General features: G+C 36.0%; 2 protein-coding genes across 6 annotated transcripts in view; one reads left to right on the top strand and one right to left on the bottom strand.

Annotated features, from left to right (window-relative positions):
* Positions 1 to 8347, top strand: PACRGL (parkin coregulated like). 3 transcript variants are annotated; one of them, XR_003251436.1, is made up of 9 exons: positions 1 to 64; positions 995 to 1137; positions 2624 to 2691; positions 3520 to 3610; positions 4184 to 4318; positions 5112 to 5219; positions 6222 to 6302; positions 7093 to 7221; positions 7604 to 8323. XR_003251436.1 is itself a non-coding variant. In XM_026052394.1 (8 exons), exons 2-8 carry the CDS (start codon positions 997 to 999, stop codon positions 7147 to 7149), a joined length of 681 nt encoding a protein of 226 aa, XP_025908179.1. In that variant the 5' UTR covers positions 1 to 64; positions 995 to 996; the 3' UTR covers positions 7150 to 8347. The 3 variants fall into 3 exon arrangements, 2 of the variants coding, with proteins under 2 accessions (XP_025908179.1, XP_025908180.1); XM_026052394.1 differs by having other exon boundaries at positions 7093 to 8347; XM_026052395.1 differs by lacking the exon at positions 1 to 64 and adding an exon at positions 332 to 343 and having other exon boundaries at positions 7093 to 8347.
* A 699-nt stretch (positions 8348 to 9046) lies between these two features.
* Positions 9047 to 14712, bottom strand: part of KCNIP4 (potassium voltage-gated channel interacting protein 4) — a 115863-nt gene continuing 110197 nt past the window's right edge. For 2 of the 3 annotated variants that reach the window (XM_026052393.1, XM_026052392.1), the window contains exon 8: positions 9925 to 9993. In XM_026052393.1, coding sequence (XP_025908178.1) covers positions 9946 to 9993 — 48 coding nt within the window. In that variant the 3' untranslated portion in view covers positions 9925 to 9945. Of the gene's footprint in view, positions 9994 to 14712 lie in introns of all 3 variants that reach the window. The other variant, XM_026052390.1, reaches the window with a different exon arrangement.

Here is a 14712-nt window from a genome sequence, read left to right as displayed (position 1 = left end):
CCCTGGCAACCGGCCGGAAGCGCGGCGGGGCGCGGAGCTTCCCGCGCGGTGCTGCGGCCTGCAGGTGAGAGGCGGCCTCGGCTCTGGGCGCGGCGGGGGGTCCTAACCCCTAACCCAACCGCAACCCTAACCTAACCCAACCGCAACCCAACCCCTAACCGCCAACGCGTGGCCCAGCGGTAACGGTGCTGGGAGCCCTTCCCTTCCCCTGCCGCAGTGCGGGAGGGCTGCCCCTCTCCCGGGTGAGGCCCCTTGTCCAACCCTCCCTGCTTCCACGCTGCTTCCCTAAGCGACTCCCAGGCATCATGCTGCTGCTGCAGGTTTCACTTTTTCACCTTGAAAGGTACCTTATTTATATCAAATATATGCAGATTTTTTTTTTTTTCCAAACTAACAAAATAGTTTAAGTTTCTTCCTGGAATTGGAAGTTATTTTCTATATTCTTCCTTGCCTCTTTACATTTCTGTTCCTTTACTGTTTCCACTTTGTTTTTTGTGTCCAAAGGCCCTCTGCTTACCCTTATATTTATTCTTTCATCTTACCCATTCACCAGACCGTCTGTGCTTTACCTGTACCCAGCTACAGTCCAGGATTTTTTTTTTTTTTTGTCCTGTCCTCCCTTTCCCAATTCTGTGCTGCTTTGCTAGGCAGAGTACTGGCGCTGCTCTGATTCCTGTGGCTATCCTAAGGCAAACTGTAACCAGTTCTACTTTTGCTGCAGGCATCTCACAACACGGAGATAAAGGAAAGCAGCCCTGGGCTAGAAGATTTGTTGTTGGGCTTTCAAAAGATATGTTGTTTGGATCCTCTGTTAAAATTGTGCAGTGCTGTGTTTAGGATATATAGAGATAAGCACTTTTTGTAGTAGGTTTATTCAGATTTTCATCATCATTTGTTTATGTGAATCTTTGGACTTGGGGATTCAAATCCTTAACATAGTATCATGTTGGAATGAGAATTAATTTATTTTTTTCATCATTTCTGTTTTGAAAAGTAATGTCGTCAATCGTCCGAATAAGACCAAAGGCTATGATACAGAAGAGCAAGACATCTTCTCCTTTGCCTTGTTCTCCAGAACCGGCAGCTAAACTGCGACCAAAACCTAGTGACAAACTGAATCCCAAAACTATTGATCCGGTATGTATGTAGGTGGCCCTGAATGATTGGCATGAGGGGGAGTAATGCAGTATACTTCACTCTTATGAAAAAAACAGTAATATATTTTATTGAGATGGATGGTGGTTCCAAGGAGACCCTCCCGCTGAGTCATGGAGTTTGAAATGGGCCCCCTTTCTTTCCAGACTCATTCTCAGAGAAGCTTGGATGCAGCTGGGTTGAATCATAATCCCCAACTTGGTCAGCAGTTTATTTCTAAGGAATTAGGTGCACAATCAATCCTGGGTACTGTTTAGTAAAGCTTAAAAAGTTTTAGAAAGCTTTTGTATGCTGTGTTTATTTAACCACAGATCTGTTGCTGATAAGGGATCTCTCAGCCTCAGGGAGTGACCTTGAGGGGTGTCTCTGTTCAAGGGGGGATCCTGGTGTGCAGCCACTGCCTCACAAAGAGGGCACAAGGGGCCCTGGGGCTGCCCACTGTTTATGGGCTAACAGGACTGATTTAGTCATTTTGCCTGTCAGCCGAATGTGTCAGCTGGCACATGTGCAGTGAGCCCTTGACTCTTGTGCTCTTACCTTTCTGTTTTGCCATAAGCAGCTGCTGAATACTTTCTGTGTATGTGTGGGGATATTTTTCATGAAGCCTTTTTGTAAGTGATACTGTGACTGAGTTAAGCCAAGATAACGTCAAATCGCACATTCAGCATTTTAACAGAATGTTAGTACAAGTTCAGACACACAAAAGAGAAATTCAGGTGGCATGGTATTGCTTTGCATATATGATTTGTAATAAAATATGTAGTCTGGAAAATAGTGTTGAATGGTCATGCTAATAAAACCTCTCACAGTTCATATGCATAAGAAGGATATATGAGATAAAAATAATTTTGTGTGGATGTTCTCTCACAGAACATCCCTCCCTGTCTCATTTTCCAGTAAGTTCTCTCTAGATTCTTACTCAATATCAGCTTTCCCATTAATTTCTGGTGCCCTTATACCATTTTCCCAATATCTGCAGTTCCCACTACCTGCAGAAGGTAGCACATCTTGCTACCTTATATTTTTACCTCTACTTGGATCAGGCAGAAATAGGGTAGATCTGCCTGCTGCGTATTACTTGCATAGTAGCAACAAAAATATCAGAAGAGTAAGAAGTTCTTAATCTGTTAAGGAGAGAACTTGTAAAACTTCAGTGATAACATTTGCATACAAAAAAAAATAGAAATATAAAAGGAGTCTTTTATGAGGAGAGCACTGATAATTTATTATTTGTTAAATTTTAAACCTTCCTATCTAGACAATTTCAGAAAGCAATTAATTTATTGGTCGCTGATGAATATGTCTATTGTATTATTTTCCATCTCGCATACAGTTCTTTTTTTGATTATTTTTTAAAATCATTGGACAAGTTGTATTTTTGGTAAACTATAATTTACTCACATATTCAAAATAACTATCAAATATCATGATTGTGAATGACACATCTCTTCTCCTTTTGTCTTCCCAGTTTGGTGATCGCACTAGAGCACCTTCAGCCTTTGCTGCTATTTATGCTAAAGGTGGCATTCCATGCAGGTAATGTTTGTTTTTACTTAATTCTACCCAATCATAATACACTAAATAAAACAAAAAAATAAACCTGTTGAAAACTGATCAATGTTTAAAGACAGGCTCCTTGAGTTCATTGATTTCTCAAAGGATTTCTATGTTTTAATCGTTTTCAAAGAAGGAAGCAATTTTCCATGTGTTTGAAATTGGTTTCTCCTGCTCGTTTTTTAATGCTGTGTTGTTTAGTTGTTACTACTGAAACTGCAATTCAGGAGTAAAGAGTAGTTATTTTTGTCATGTTGTAGGCACTTCTCCCAAGTGTTCTGTCAAGTAGATACAGAATTACTTAAAGCTATTTAAAGTAAGCATGTATATACACATATGAGAATCATTAATATTTACTCTTTTTCTGTATTTTAATAATTAATGATGAATTTCAATATAGTATTTTTTATTTCTTTTTTTCTTTCGACTTCCAACTTTTCTTCTTTTCTTTCAACTTTTCCTTTACCAGTTTTAATTGAGGAAAATGTTGATTGACTTTTTTTCTGCATAGATAACTTTGCATATGAGAGGCATGCTCTGATTTTTGTAACTTTTGTCCTGATTTCTGTATGACTGGGTGTAGAACTTAAACTCCCATATTTGGGAACTGTAATAGTTCCAATGCTATATACTTTTAAAAATATCAGTAAGGAGAGGAATGTGTTTTTTCAATTGTGTATCTTAACATTATCCAGTTATCAACTGGATGCATCATTGCAATTCAATTGGGGATATTTCAGTGTGAATAGTGTTTCAGTAAATAATATAGTATTATATTTTAATCTGTTAAAACTTAATTCTATATAACAGGTTAATGCATGGCGCAGTAAAGCACAGACTACAATGGGAAAGTCTTCCTGAAACTCTACCTTTTGATCCTCTTCTTATAACTTTAGCAGAGGTAAATTCATTTATCATCAAATTATTGATGACATGTATTGATGAAATGTATTACTGTGACATTTATCATCAAATATGCTTCAGGAGTCTTATGTAAGTGTTGAATCTACTATGGAAGGTGAAATGTAGTGCATACTGTAGAAGGCTTTTGTGGAAGAAGATTTTGCTGGTTTCTGGTTTCTGTTCTTGCCCTGCCCCACTAGAACACTTTTTTTTTTTCCTTCCCCTCCACCTAAAAGTAGGGAAGTCACTTACCAGTACAGCCTGTTCTTGCTCTTGAGCTTGTTGAAAAATGAGTTTGGGTAGATGCACTAAGGATCATTAAGTACAAGTATTGATTTAATTGGCAGGATTCATAATGTAAGGTTGAACATTCAATATTTCAAAATAAAAATGACTAAGACTATTCAGAGAGCATGGCTGTTCTCAATGGATCCACATGGTGGAGTAAGTGTATTTAATATTTTGAATTGATATCATAAAATCTAAACATTAGCTTGCTAGTAGTAGGAGCTTTTTTAACACTGTTTCATTTAAAATTAACTGAGGCAAACATGTTTTATGTTTATAACAGGGCCTAAGAGAGACGAGACATCCCTACACATTTGTTTCCAAGGAAGGTTTTAAAGAATTGCTTTTGGTTGAAGATGCTGCTGAAAAAGCAGTTCCCTTGTTGCCTCGTCTGGTTCCAGTATTAAAGGCTGCATTGGTATGTCTGTTCAGGGAGAAATTTTCATACATTTGTTTATTCTTGTGCTATTGAAGGCTACAGTGAAAACATTTATGTGATGAATCTATAGGGTGGGATGAGGGTGGTGGGTGTTTCTTTTCCTCATGTTATCCTTTTTTTGTTGTACAAATGTCTTTAGCTGTAAGTAAAAACTCCTTGAATCCCTTTGATAGTAAGTCTCAGCAATTTCTTTAGAAATACTACCAATCTGACTGTGAAACACAGGCAGAAATAAATATAAGTGTTGGTCGTGCTTTATATAGATATCATGTATATAAATAAAGTTGATATTTATAAATACACCCATATAATAAAACATAAAGAAGAATTATATAAAGTAAAATGAAGATGCTAAAATAAATAGTTATATGTTACAAAGGTGGAACAGATCATGCCAGTGAGAAAAGGGAATAATACAGCTGAAATGTTTCATTAGTGAGCTAAATGAAATTTCTTAAAAGTTTGTAACTTTTGTACTCCTTCTGAAAATGAGATAAAAATATTGGCCTGGGAGGTAATTGTTCTTGAATCTTTTTCATATGTTATTTTTCAGAGCCCTTTTTTCTGGTTTAGCTACTTTAATTTTCATGTGCTTCAGTTCTGTTTTGGAGAAATGGAAGAAACCTTGAAAATTCCTGAAATCACAAAGAGTTAGAAATGTAATAGATGAGGAATAATGTAGAGAGTATCGTTTCAAAGAAGTTGTCCATTTATCTGAAGGTTATTCTTGAATAGGAATGAGTTTAATTCTATTTTTCTTTCCCCTTTGAAGGGCCATTCGGATGATGAAGTATTTGAAAGAGGATTGGATGCTTTAGTTCAGCTGAGTGCTGTTGTTGGCTCTTCTCTTAATGATCACCTTAAGCTTCTACTCACAAATGTAGGTTTTTAATCCTGTCATAGCAGATCATCTCTATTTTTAGGGTACTTTTGTTGAGATGTTTACTGTAATATCTGCAGATATGGTGGAAGACTCAACAGTTCCATGAAAAGCATTACTTCATTTATTCTTGTGTGTTAGTTCATCATTCTTTAATGTCATCATAATGATAAGATTCCAAGAAGATCTAAAAATTAATTATAAGGTAAATTGGAGAAAATGGAAGTGCTGTCTCTACTATTTAAAGAAGATCCTGCTTTGAGCCTGAGCTGAAACAGACCCAATGTTTGAAGGAATGCTTATGTTTACTGTAAAAGGAAATTGGCATTTTAAAGTGTATATATTTTCAAAACTTTAGAACCTAAAGTTGCAATAAATTTACATAAGCAAATATTCCCAATACTTTAAGGTTCTGCATGAGAATTTTTTTTATTGTTATTATTAAATCATCTTAGATTAGGGCTGTTGAAAATATTTTTATACTGAATCCTTCTGTGGATGTTCTTTGACTGTCAGACTGGCTTTTCATGATTTAGTGTAGCATGTTCTCAGAGTGTGTTTTTATTGCAAAAGTAAAGCATTTGAGACACCAGATGCAGAAGAGAATCTGCAAGAGTCATTTTAGAATATTTCCACTGTAGAAAATACTCTTCATGCACATGAAACATGTTAACTTTTAATATGGGTAGCATTCCAAGAATAACTTCATTGTAAGGTTAATATATGTTAAAAACTTATTTGGTTAAAAGAAAAAGTCTTTAAATAAGTGACTGCTGTTTATAAGAATGAGAAACTTTCTTTGGATTTAAGTTTCTCAGGGATTAACATTTTACTTTTTTTTTAATCATGATTTAATTCCTTGACTCTGGCATCAGTTAGTGAAATATTTTTTCTTTTCTCATATTCCTAAAACAAGAAGAAATAACATAATAAAACAGAAGTAAATTGGACTTTTTGTATTTATTGTATTATATTCAGCTTTTTTCTTAACTCTTCAAATAGCTTTCAAGAAGATTAATGGACAAGAAATTTAAAGAAAAAATCACTGTTGCTTTACAAAAGTTGGAGCAATATGGTGGACAGGTGAGTTGGCCAGATAATTATTGTGTAATCTACACAGTTGAATGGACTGCACACAGTCAAATGCAACTTTACCAAGAAAACTTCAGTTTACAGATTAATACCCACATTAAATGCTATTTTTTATATGTGACTGCTGTATATATTGTATAAAACACAGGATTTTGTACTTTGTCATTTGGGGTGATATGTTCCATTTCATAATGAAATAGTTGTTTTCATCCATTTGAGGTACTGAATGATGACAGAAATGAAAATAGATCTAATTTGTGATCCATATTCTACCAGATACGTTTTTATTGTCTTTTTTTTTTTTTTAATCTTTTCCACTTGTATTCCCCATTGTTGTAATGTCTGAAGAGCAGGGATCAAAATGTAGGTCTAACACATCTGAAACTGTGTGTCTTACCAATAGGCACCTTAGTAGATTATCTGAACTCCAGCTTACCACTCCTGTATTTAAAATTCTTCTTATCTCATGTCTGTATTTATACCTACTTTTAAATATCAGTTTACTTAGCTTTTCTCCCTTGGATGTTTATTGTGCTCTGTTAGTCAGCTTTCCTCATGATGATGCTTCATCTCTCAGTCAGTTGTTTTCATTCCTTCTGGCAGAAAATTTCTCAGTAAATATTAACTTCTTTGTTTTTTACTGCTTCATTTAATAATAGAAAAGGTGACGAAGTGGAATTCACACGAAGTGTGAATTATGTAGTTATAGACACTGTATGACTAGTCTGTGTAATGCTAATGTTCTATATTTTGTTTAAATGTGTTTTATTTTCCTCACCAGGCAACTGTTGCTATCATCAAATCAAAAATTCCCACCTATTGTTCTGTCTGCTCTTGAACAAGAAATCCATAGTGACTTGCACTGCATGGTGTTGCTTGGGGCGAAGCTGCCTGTGATCATCACCCACTGGTACTTGGGTATCATATTTTGCTACACTAACCATAGCTCTTCTGCAGTGTGATGGAGAGTGGGAAAAGCCATACCAGTTTGTAAAAAAGTAATTATGGAAGACCATTTAAAAGAAATACATCTGTATTGGCTGATACATGTTTGTGCACTTCTGTGCTTACAATTACATTAACTGATTAGCTATTTTTTTCAAAAGTATAGTCAGTATTGACTGTATTGACTTGTATTTTGTTGTAAATTTAAATTCCCTTTAATAGTTCAGCAGTGTTTGAAATGTTTCCTGCTTGTGTGATGTAAAATAATTTGACTAATTACTTAAATAGTAGCAAACTTAAGTTAAATGTGTATATTATATTTGAAATACCTGTTATTTGTGCCACAGACCTAGATGACCCCAGTTTGGATTCATCGGGATAGACGTACATCTGTGAGAACTCAGCCTGACTTGCCGAGTCAGGCTGGACAGATGTGAAGCTCAAGGTACAACAAGGTAGCAAGACCTGGGCCTGCCTGGTGCAGCAGGGTTCTCAGCACACCGTTCCTAGAGCCAGGGAGACTCTGCAGGGCACGGTAGAAAGGCATCAGTGCATCAGGTTGCTCCACGTAGCTGCAGCCTAGGTTTTCACTCACCAATTTGAGTGAGCTGAATATAAGCAGAGGGAACTGGGAATTTTACACTGTATTCCCCTGCATATGGTTTTGTAATGCTACAGATATGCTTGGGATGAGCTTCCAAAGTTAGTCTTGGAAAAGCTAGTAAGCTTGGCAACATGGAAGCTGTGGAGAAGCTTGTGCTAAAGACAATAAAAGGACTGCAGGAGCCAACTTACCTGTTGGCAAGCCCAGTAGGCTGTGGCATTTGTCTGGGATCATACTGGAGCTTGACTGCAAAATGCTTCCCAAAAGGCCTCATAGTTAATAGGAGGGCAGGTTGTTCTGGTTTATCCCAGGAGGGAGAGCTGACTAAAGCAAGTAACAGAATTTGCTGTTGCATCTCTTCCCTGTTCCCTGAGGAAAATTAAATGCCTTTGTCACGTAAAAGCATATATTTAGTAGAATGTCTGAAGAATTACTGCTGGGTGGTTACTGAACTGTACTAAGATTAGTTAAGATGTACGTATTTAAGTTTTTTTAAGCTAAGTTAATTTTTGTTAATAAAAATGCTCAATCTGAAGAAATGCAGGTATTTAACAGCACAAAAAGCAACCATTCTCCTTGTTTTCTTTGTGTTTGTTTATTTTTTTTTACAAAATGTGCACATTCAGTTTTCACGAACACGCTACAGCAAATTTCAGGTGTACATGTATTGTACTACTCTTATTCTACACTGGTGATAGCAGAGCAGCCTGCAACGTGCCTCTTAACATCCCATCTCTACACCAGAATAGATACCTGATTTATTTTTACAGAAGAATGTTTTTAGCATTCTTTCTTCTACTTTAATCCCCCTTCTCATTTTCTGCAGCACTGTCACAATGAAGATTGGCCTATCTCTGATAGCATTTCACATACTTTATAAGTATTGGCATATAAAAACACTGGACAGTAAATCATAAAAAATAAATGGGAGTTGGAGCGTCAGAAACAATGTTATGTTTTAGATACACTTTTTAATCTTTCTAGGTTCAGAAAGAAGGTGACATATCAACAATGTAATTATTATTAAAAAAAAAAAAAGTAGATGTAATAGATTATATAGCTGAAGTTTCCATTTCTTCTTCTACCCTTTCTAATAATTGAAGATGGAACAGATGTTAGCCTGTTTAGCATCCAGTGTTAGTGCTACTACTAGGTACTGATACTGATCCTAATTTCTGAAGTTGAATGGAAGCTTCAAAAGAACTTTCTAAAGCAGAAAAAGAACTTTTTCAAGGCAGTAAGACACATACTTATGAAAACACTACTAAGATCTAAAACTAAAGTTTTCTTCAGGAGAAGGGTCAACTCAGAACATCCTTGATTTTAAGCAGGGAAATGACACATCCAACAAGAATTAGAAATACAGTATATCAGACTCCTGATATAAATGTCATAAAAAATTGAATGCAGATTTATTAGCTTTTCTGAATGATTGAAGCTTACTAGCAGTAAATCTACCTCTGTTTCTTTTTTTGTTATAAAATGGTTGTTCCTCTCATAATTTGTTCTGCTTTTTTTTTAAGAGGAGAGAAGCAAGTCAAAGGTGGAAGGCCATTGCAGGAAGATGTGCATTGCACATTGATTATAGCACTTTAACTCAAAAGTATTATTCAAAAAAGAATGAGAACTACGCCCTAGAAATGTGAAAAGAAAATACATGGTAATGCCTCTGTATAAATTAGAAGCTAACAATTAAGAAATACAGCCAAATAGCTGAAGCTGAATCCAGTATAAATGAGTAGCAAAACTAGCAACTTTTAATCTCCTTGTGGTGATATCTATTTTATCTAGGTGTTAGAATGATAATAAAGCTGTATATGCCTGGTCCTATTTTGTCTGGCTTTGGAGTAGAAAGCTGACTTTATTTTAACAATTATCTTTACCTAAGATCTGTTGAAGTAATAAATTAGATAACAATTGGAAAATTGGGGGATTAATAATGAAGAAAGGCTTATTTGCATAATACATATCTCAGTGTAAAGCTGAGTAGTTTTATTTATGATAAATATGGGAAATCCGTCTTTTAGGTAATGTTGCAGAATAGCTCTTATTTGTCCATTAGTTGCTGAGCTAATAACATCTTCATTAAATCACATTTTCAAAGAGCTGCATGGAGCGCATTATATTCTCATCCTGAAAAGAAAAAAAAAAAAAAAAGAGTAAAACAAAAATCAAATGCTATAATGATGATTGAATGCCAGAAATGTTACTAGCAAATATCTGTAGTAAAACTGGGTAGATACAGTAAAACTGTATTTTAATTAATGACAATGTCTGTTTCTTACCTTGTTTAGAGGAACTGTTAGAGGAAAAAGGCCACTGAGTACACCTATACTTAGGTAGATAGTTGTAGGGCTTAGTTGAACCAAAAACAAATCCGTCCAGAATGCATTAGAATGCTAAGAAAACTAAGAAGTGTAATATTTTGGATATTATAAATTTATCCAGCAGAACATAAAATACTGCATAGATAATATGCATGGAATAGTTGTTTTATCAGAAATGTGAATCAGGAATTGCTACAGAAATGTATGAAATTGTAGCATTTTATAACATGTAGGTCTTTTTTTGCATTTCTGGAACATTTCATCAAGTAGAGATGATTGATTGATTTTAAAAGCAGGTACATTTAACATGCGGTAAAGAATCTGTTAATTCTCCCAATACCACCTCAGCACTCTGGCTCCTCAGCACAGATTTTCTTTGTGCTCACTCTGAGCAGTGTGGACTGCTTCCCAATGCTAGCTCTGCTTTCTGACTACAATATTTAGATAACTAAGTTACCTACTTCAGAGACAGGCATAATATTTACTGAAGCATCACTCCGTATGGTTCCTCTCAGTAAATAACAGCACAGCAGTCAGGTAAAAAAGAAATCTTGTAGTATCTACCTCTCAGTGTATCAAAGACAACGTTTACTTGAGGTAGCCCATGTGATGGGCTTGATGGGTAGCCCATGGGCAGTGATGGGCTTCAGCATCAACAGCACCACTGCATTCAGGAGGCGACTGCAAGCTCATCTAGCAATTGCTGATTTACACTATTATGGTCCTCTTTCTTTTTTTAATTTGACCAACATCACTTAGGTGAGGAGTCAAATTGAAGGACCTGGTTATCTTTAATTACAGGAATATATATTACAGAAATACGCTGTCTTGGATAGTGTATTAAGTTTCATGAAAGAAGTGTAGGAAAAAAAAAAACAGAAGGACTATCAAGGACACAGTGTGCTCCACTACAGACACAAAGTTGTGTTTTCTTTGGTACTTTAATGTTTCAGTGACACATGATCAATTTAACTTACAATTAACTAATTCACTGGTCAGGTTAGATGCTGATTTGCTTTCCAGAAAATGACAATTCTCAGTAAGTTTCTTGGTTTCAAATAACTTTGATTCCATCTGTGATCACAAGTGACACTTGTCTGCATGCTATTTTATGTGGCTAAACTTACCAAAGAAATATCTGATTTAGAAGAATATTATATAGATTAATGCTTAAAAAAAAAAAAGAGAAATTTACTAAATTATTGGAAATTAAAAGAACTTTTTCCAGTGTATTGTTTTGAAACATAGTTATATCATTGCAGATCATTGATTGATGCAAAGTTAAAACGTGTGGTTTAACTAGAATAAAAAATGGCTGTGACCTGAAGGAAACTGATGGGTGCCCTAGAGAAACAGTGGCATTACTGATAGGAAGGTTGACTTTCTTCTTGCTTTTAGTAGCAAGGAGTAGTGGAGACTGTTTCATTCAGGTTTTGCCAAGCTTGCACCTTATTTGGCACCTTACAATCTAATTTCATCTACTTTAGAGGCAGGAAGAGTTTGTATTATTCTAGGAAGTAAATATTCCTTTTGCTGAAACAGCTGCATGGATTTCCTCTCATCTATGTAAGCCTTTCAGCTTAAGAACAACTTTTCCTGAGCTATTCTTTAAATCGTAACCCCCACAAATTCTAATTACTTCTTGTATCTTAAGGCATAAATAGTGACAATTTTGAGCCAACTATTCCATTTGGCAATATTGAAGGTAAAGTTGCACTTTTCCTCCAATTGATAGACTGTGACTCACGAGTCAAGGCAACTTTTGTGACAACTGTAAAGGCAACTCTGCAGTGTCACTTAACTATTTACAAATGTTTCTTTGTCCACACTTTGCACATTTGCTGAACTTGGCAATGAAAACAACATGCACTCCGTTTAGAAACAGTGTTTTGACACTTCCTACTCATTTTCCAGGCTATGTATCATCATTAGCCAAACTAGCAGTTTTCTAACAGCGGCTCCATCTATCTGAAGTTTGCTGCTTGCATCTGGAAGACTTATAAGTGCTCTTAGTCAAATGAGAAGAGTGTTCTCAAGAAAACATAGACTTGCCATAATATTTGAAACACAGTATCTTTTAGCATCTGTTACTTTATTTTTAAAGGCAAAAGTTTATTTTACACTTACCAAAATCTGAGATTTCATCTATCTCTTTCCAGTATTTTTTTCTGAGCTATTTTTTCACAATCGAATTATTTAATGGTGCCTAACTCAAGAAATTCAGGGCTGTTTGCTTTTTCCAATGAGGCACAGGACCCAAATGAACCGCCTTTACCAGATATGACTTAAGTTCTAACCAATTCTGAGTGATTTTTTGTTTTGCTACTCACTTCCACCCCTAAAGACTGGGAGTTAAGACTTCTTAACTGTATTCCGACTAGCCTAGACCCATCAGCATTGTGTATCTCTGCAGAAAACACCTATTTCAGGAGTCTTTTCCTCAGAAGCACCCCTCGGAAGTGATTCCCCCTGACATTTGCTTATGCATTACTCCTTTGCCTCTGTTCCTCACTGGCGCTGTTGCAGAGAAGAGGAAATATCTGAATCAAGGTTTTTTCCATCAGCACCAAGCAGCACAAGGAGACAGCGAAAGCAGGCAAGGAAATGAGTGAGGCTTTATGGCTCTCACCATTGTTAAATACTCATGGAAGAGGACATATTTGGGTGTGAATTCCTGTCTGCTGTGAAAAGAGCAGACCTTCAGATTTCTTAAGGACCTCAGATTTAATCCTAAGCCCAAACTTGGGCTTGGTTTATAAAACCAAATCAAGATACAGATATGAATTATGCACTTCACTGCTCAGAACTACTACTATCAGATCAGAGCTCAGTAGGAAGATAAACTATTTAGGCAGCAAAATAGTTTTTGCTTTAAAAATATTGCCCCCTTTGAAGAGAAGAAAGAACAAGTGAAGGTAAAGTAAGTGGCAAGGTTGATGACAGAGTATCTCATGTAGAGATTTATGGAGCATCTCACATATTTTCTGAATACTTAGACAAGGCGAATAAGGAATCTAACAGGTCAGAAGATGTGAATCACACAGCAAAAACAGAGAATTCCTTACTGAAAATACTAATTTTCTTAAAAATTGAGCTCATCGCCATCACTGCTACTGCAACCAGATTAATCTTTCACTTAGAGCTCAGCTGGGAAAAGAAAAGTGAATGTGATCTCTGTTTCTGGTGAGCAGTCTGCTTTAGCAGAGCTGATGCCTTTCAGTCGCATTGCGCAAAACAGGCAAACTAAAACCATGCAATAGAGCTGACATAAAAGACACTTCCCTCAAAATCTTTGCTAAGGATATACAGAACAGCACAGTTAGTTAAAGCATACATTTTCTTTCTTTTATACCCAGAAGTCAGTGGATTAAAACTGAACAAAGAATTGCTTATTGTGTTGCCGTGATGCCTCTGTATCTTGCTTTTAAATTATTGGGACAATCCTAAGGAGTAACTACAGATGCATATAAAAATAGACCAGGTTCAGAGGATCTTTTTAATGTCCTGCTTTCCATATTTGAAATATTTGGAAACCCATCACTGAATGACTGAATTTATGTTGCTAGTCTTGTTCTTTTTTGTCTCTTGTCTACTTTTGCTGTAGGAGGTAGTAACAATATACAGAACCTATTGCAACTCTCATATTAATCAGAGTCAGCCTAACAAAGCTAAGATATGCAAACTACTGTGATACATTATATTTCTTACTGTAACATATAGCATTGGTTTTGCCTTATTTATTTGCATAAAATAATCAAATCAACACCTGTATCAATGTGACACAGTATGTTAAAATCTCTTATTATATCATAAGACATATTATCACTACTTTGTAGTATGTCCTGTTTCTTTTTATTGTATTTCTTTTAACTGACAAATTGACCAGTGTTTCTTAAATTTTTTAAAATTCAGCTTTCTTCATGTGATCTCCTAGTCTTAGCACAAGCAAGTTCCCAAAGGTCAGAGTGAAAACTGGCCATACTCAGCTGTAGTAGTTTATTCTCTCTGGATCAACAGCTTTCAGCAGCTGAAGGGAATGAACAGCCACCTGGGTATGCGGTGCAAGTGTAAACACCTGCAACTAATAATTGCAGTCAGTTCTTACCCTCCTGCCATGAAAAGCCTTGTCTGCTGTTCCTGCCATTCAGCTCTTTGAAAGCTCCTTCCCATCTCCCCTTCTTAGGGCCTCATGGCCCCCGGCCATAACTCAGAGCTTGAGGAACACCCCTGTAGATGATAACTTTTCAAATAATATCATTTTTAGTGTGAAATTGCTCACTGTAATAGGAATATGTTCTCTGAGCATGAGCAAAAGATAGAAATAAATATTTAGCTGAATGTAAAGACTTTATCTACAAAGTGCAGTTTTATTGAAAGATATAGAAGATGCAAACACAGTATTCTAATTATAATCAATGAACAGCTTGTGTATAACATCTGTTCTACACATCCAAGTCAACAATTTGTTCTCACTGTCTAGTGTTTTTGTGCAATCACGTACACACACACATTGAACCTTAGGAAA

Source organism: Nothoprocta perdicaria, unplaced genomic scaffold, assembly GCF_003342845.1.
Source record: "Nothoprocta perdicaria isolate Ctin4 unplaced genomic scaffold, notPer1 scaffold_88, whole genome shotgun sequence".
NCBI classification, from domain to species: Eukaryota; Metazoa; Chordata; class Aves; order Tinamiformes; family Tinamidae; genus Nothoprocta; species Nothoprocta perdicaria.
This window is presented reverse-complemented; position numbering and strand designations above follow the sequence as displayed.

What these genes read in the sequence shown, in the direction of transcription:
- PACRGL (XM_026052394.1), top strand. Translation starts at nt 997, where the DNA reads ATGTCGTCAATCGTCCGAATAAGACCAAAGGCTATGATACAGAAGAGC. An exon ending in TTCTTATAACTTTAGCAGAG is followed by an intron (nt 3,611 to 4,183) that starts GTAAATTCATTT and finishes TGTTTATAACAG; the next exon opens with GGCCTAAGAGAGACGAGACA. An exon ending in CAGTATTAAAGGCTGCATTG is followed by an intron (nt 4,319 to 5,111) that starts GTATGTCTGTTC and finishes TCCCCTTTGAAG; the next exon opens with GGCCATTCGGATGATGAAGT.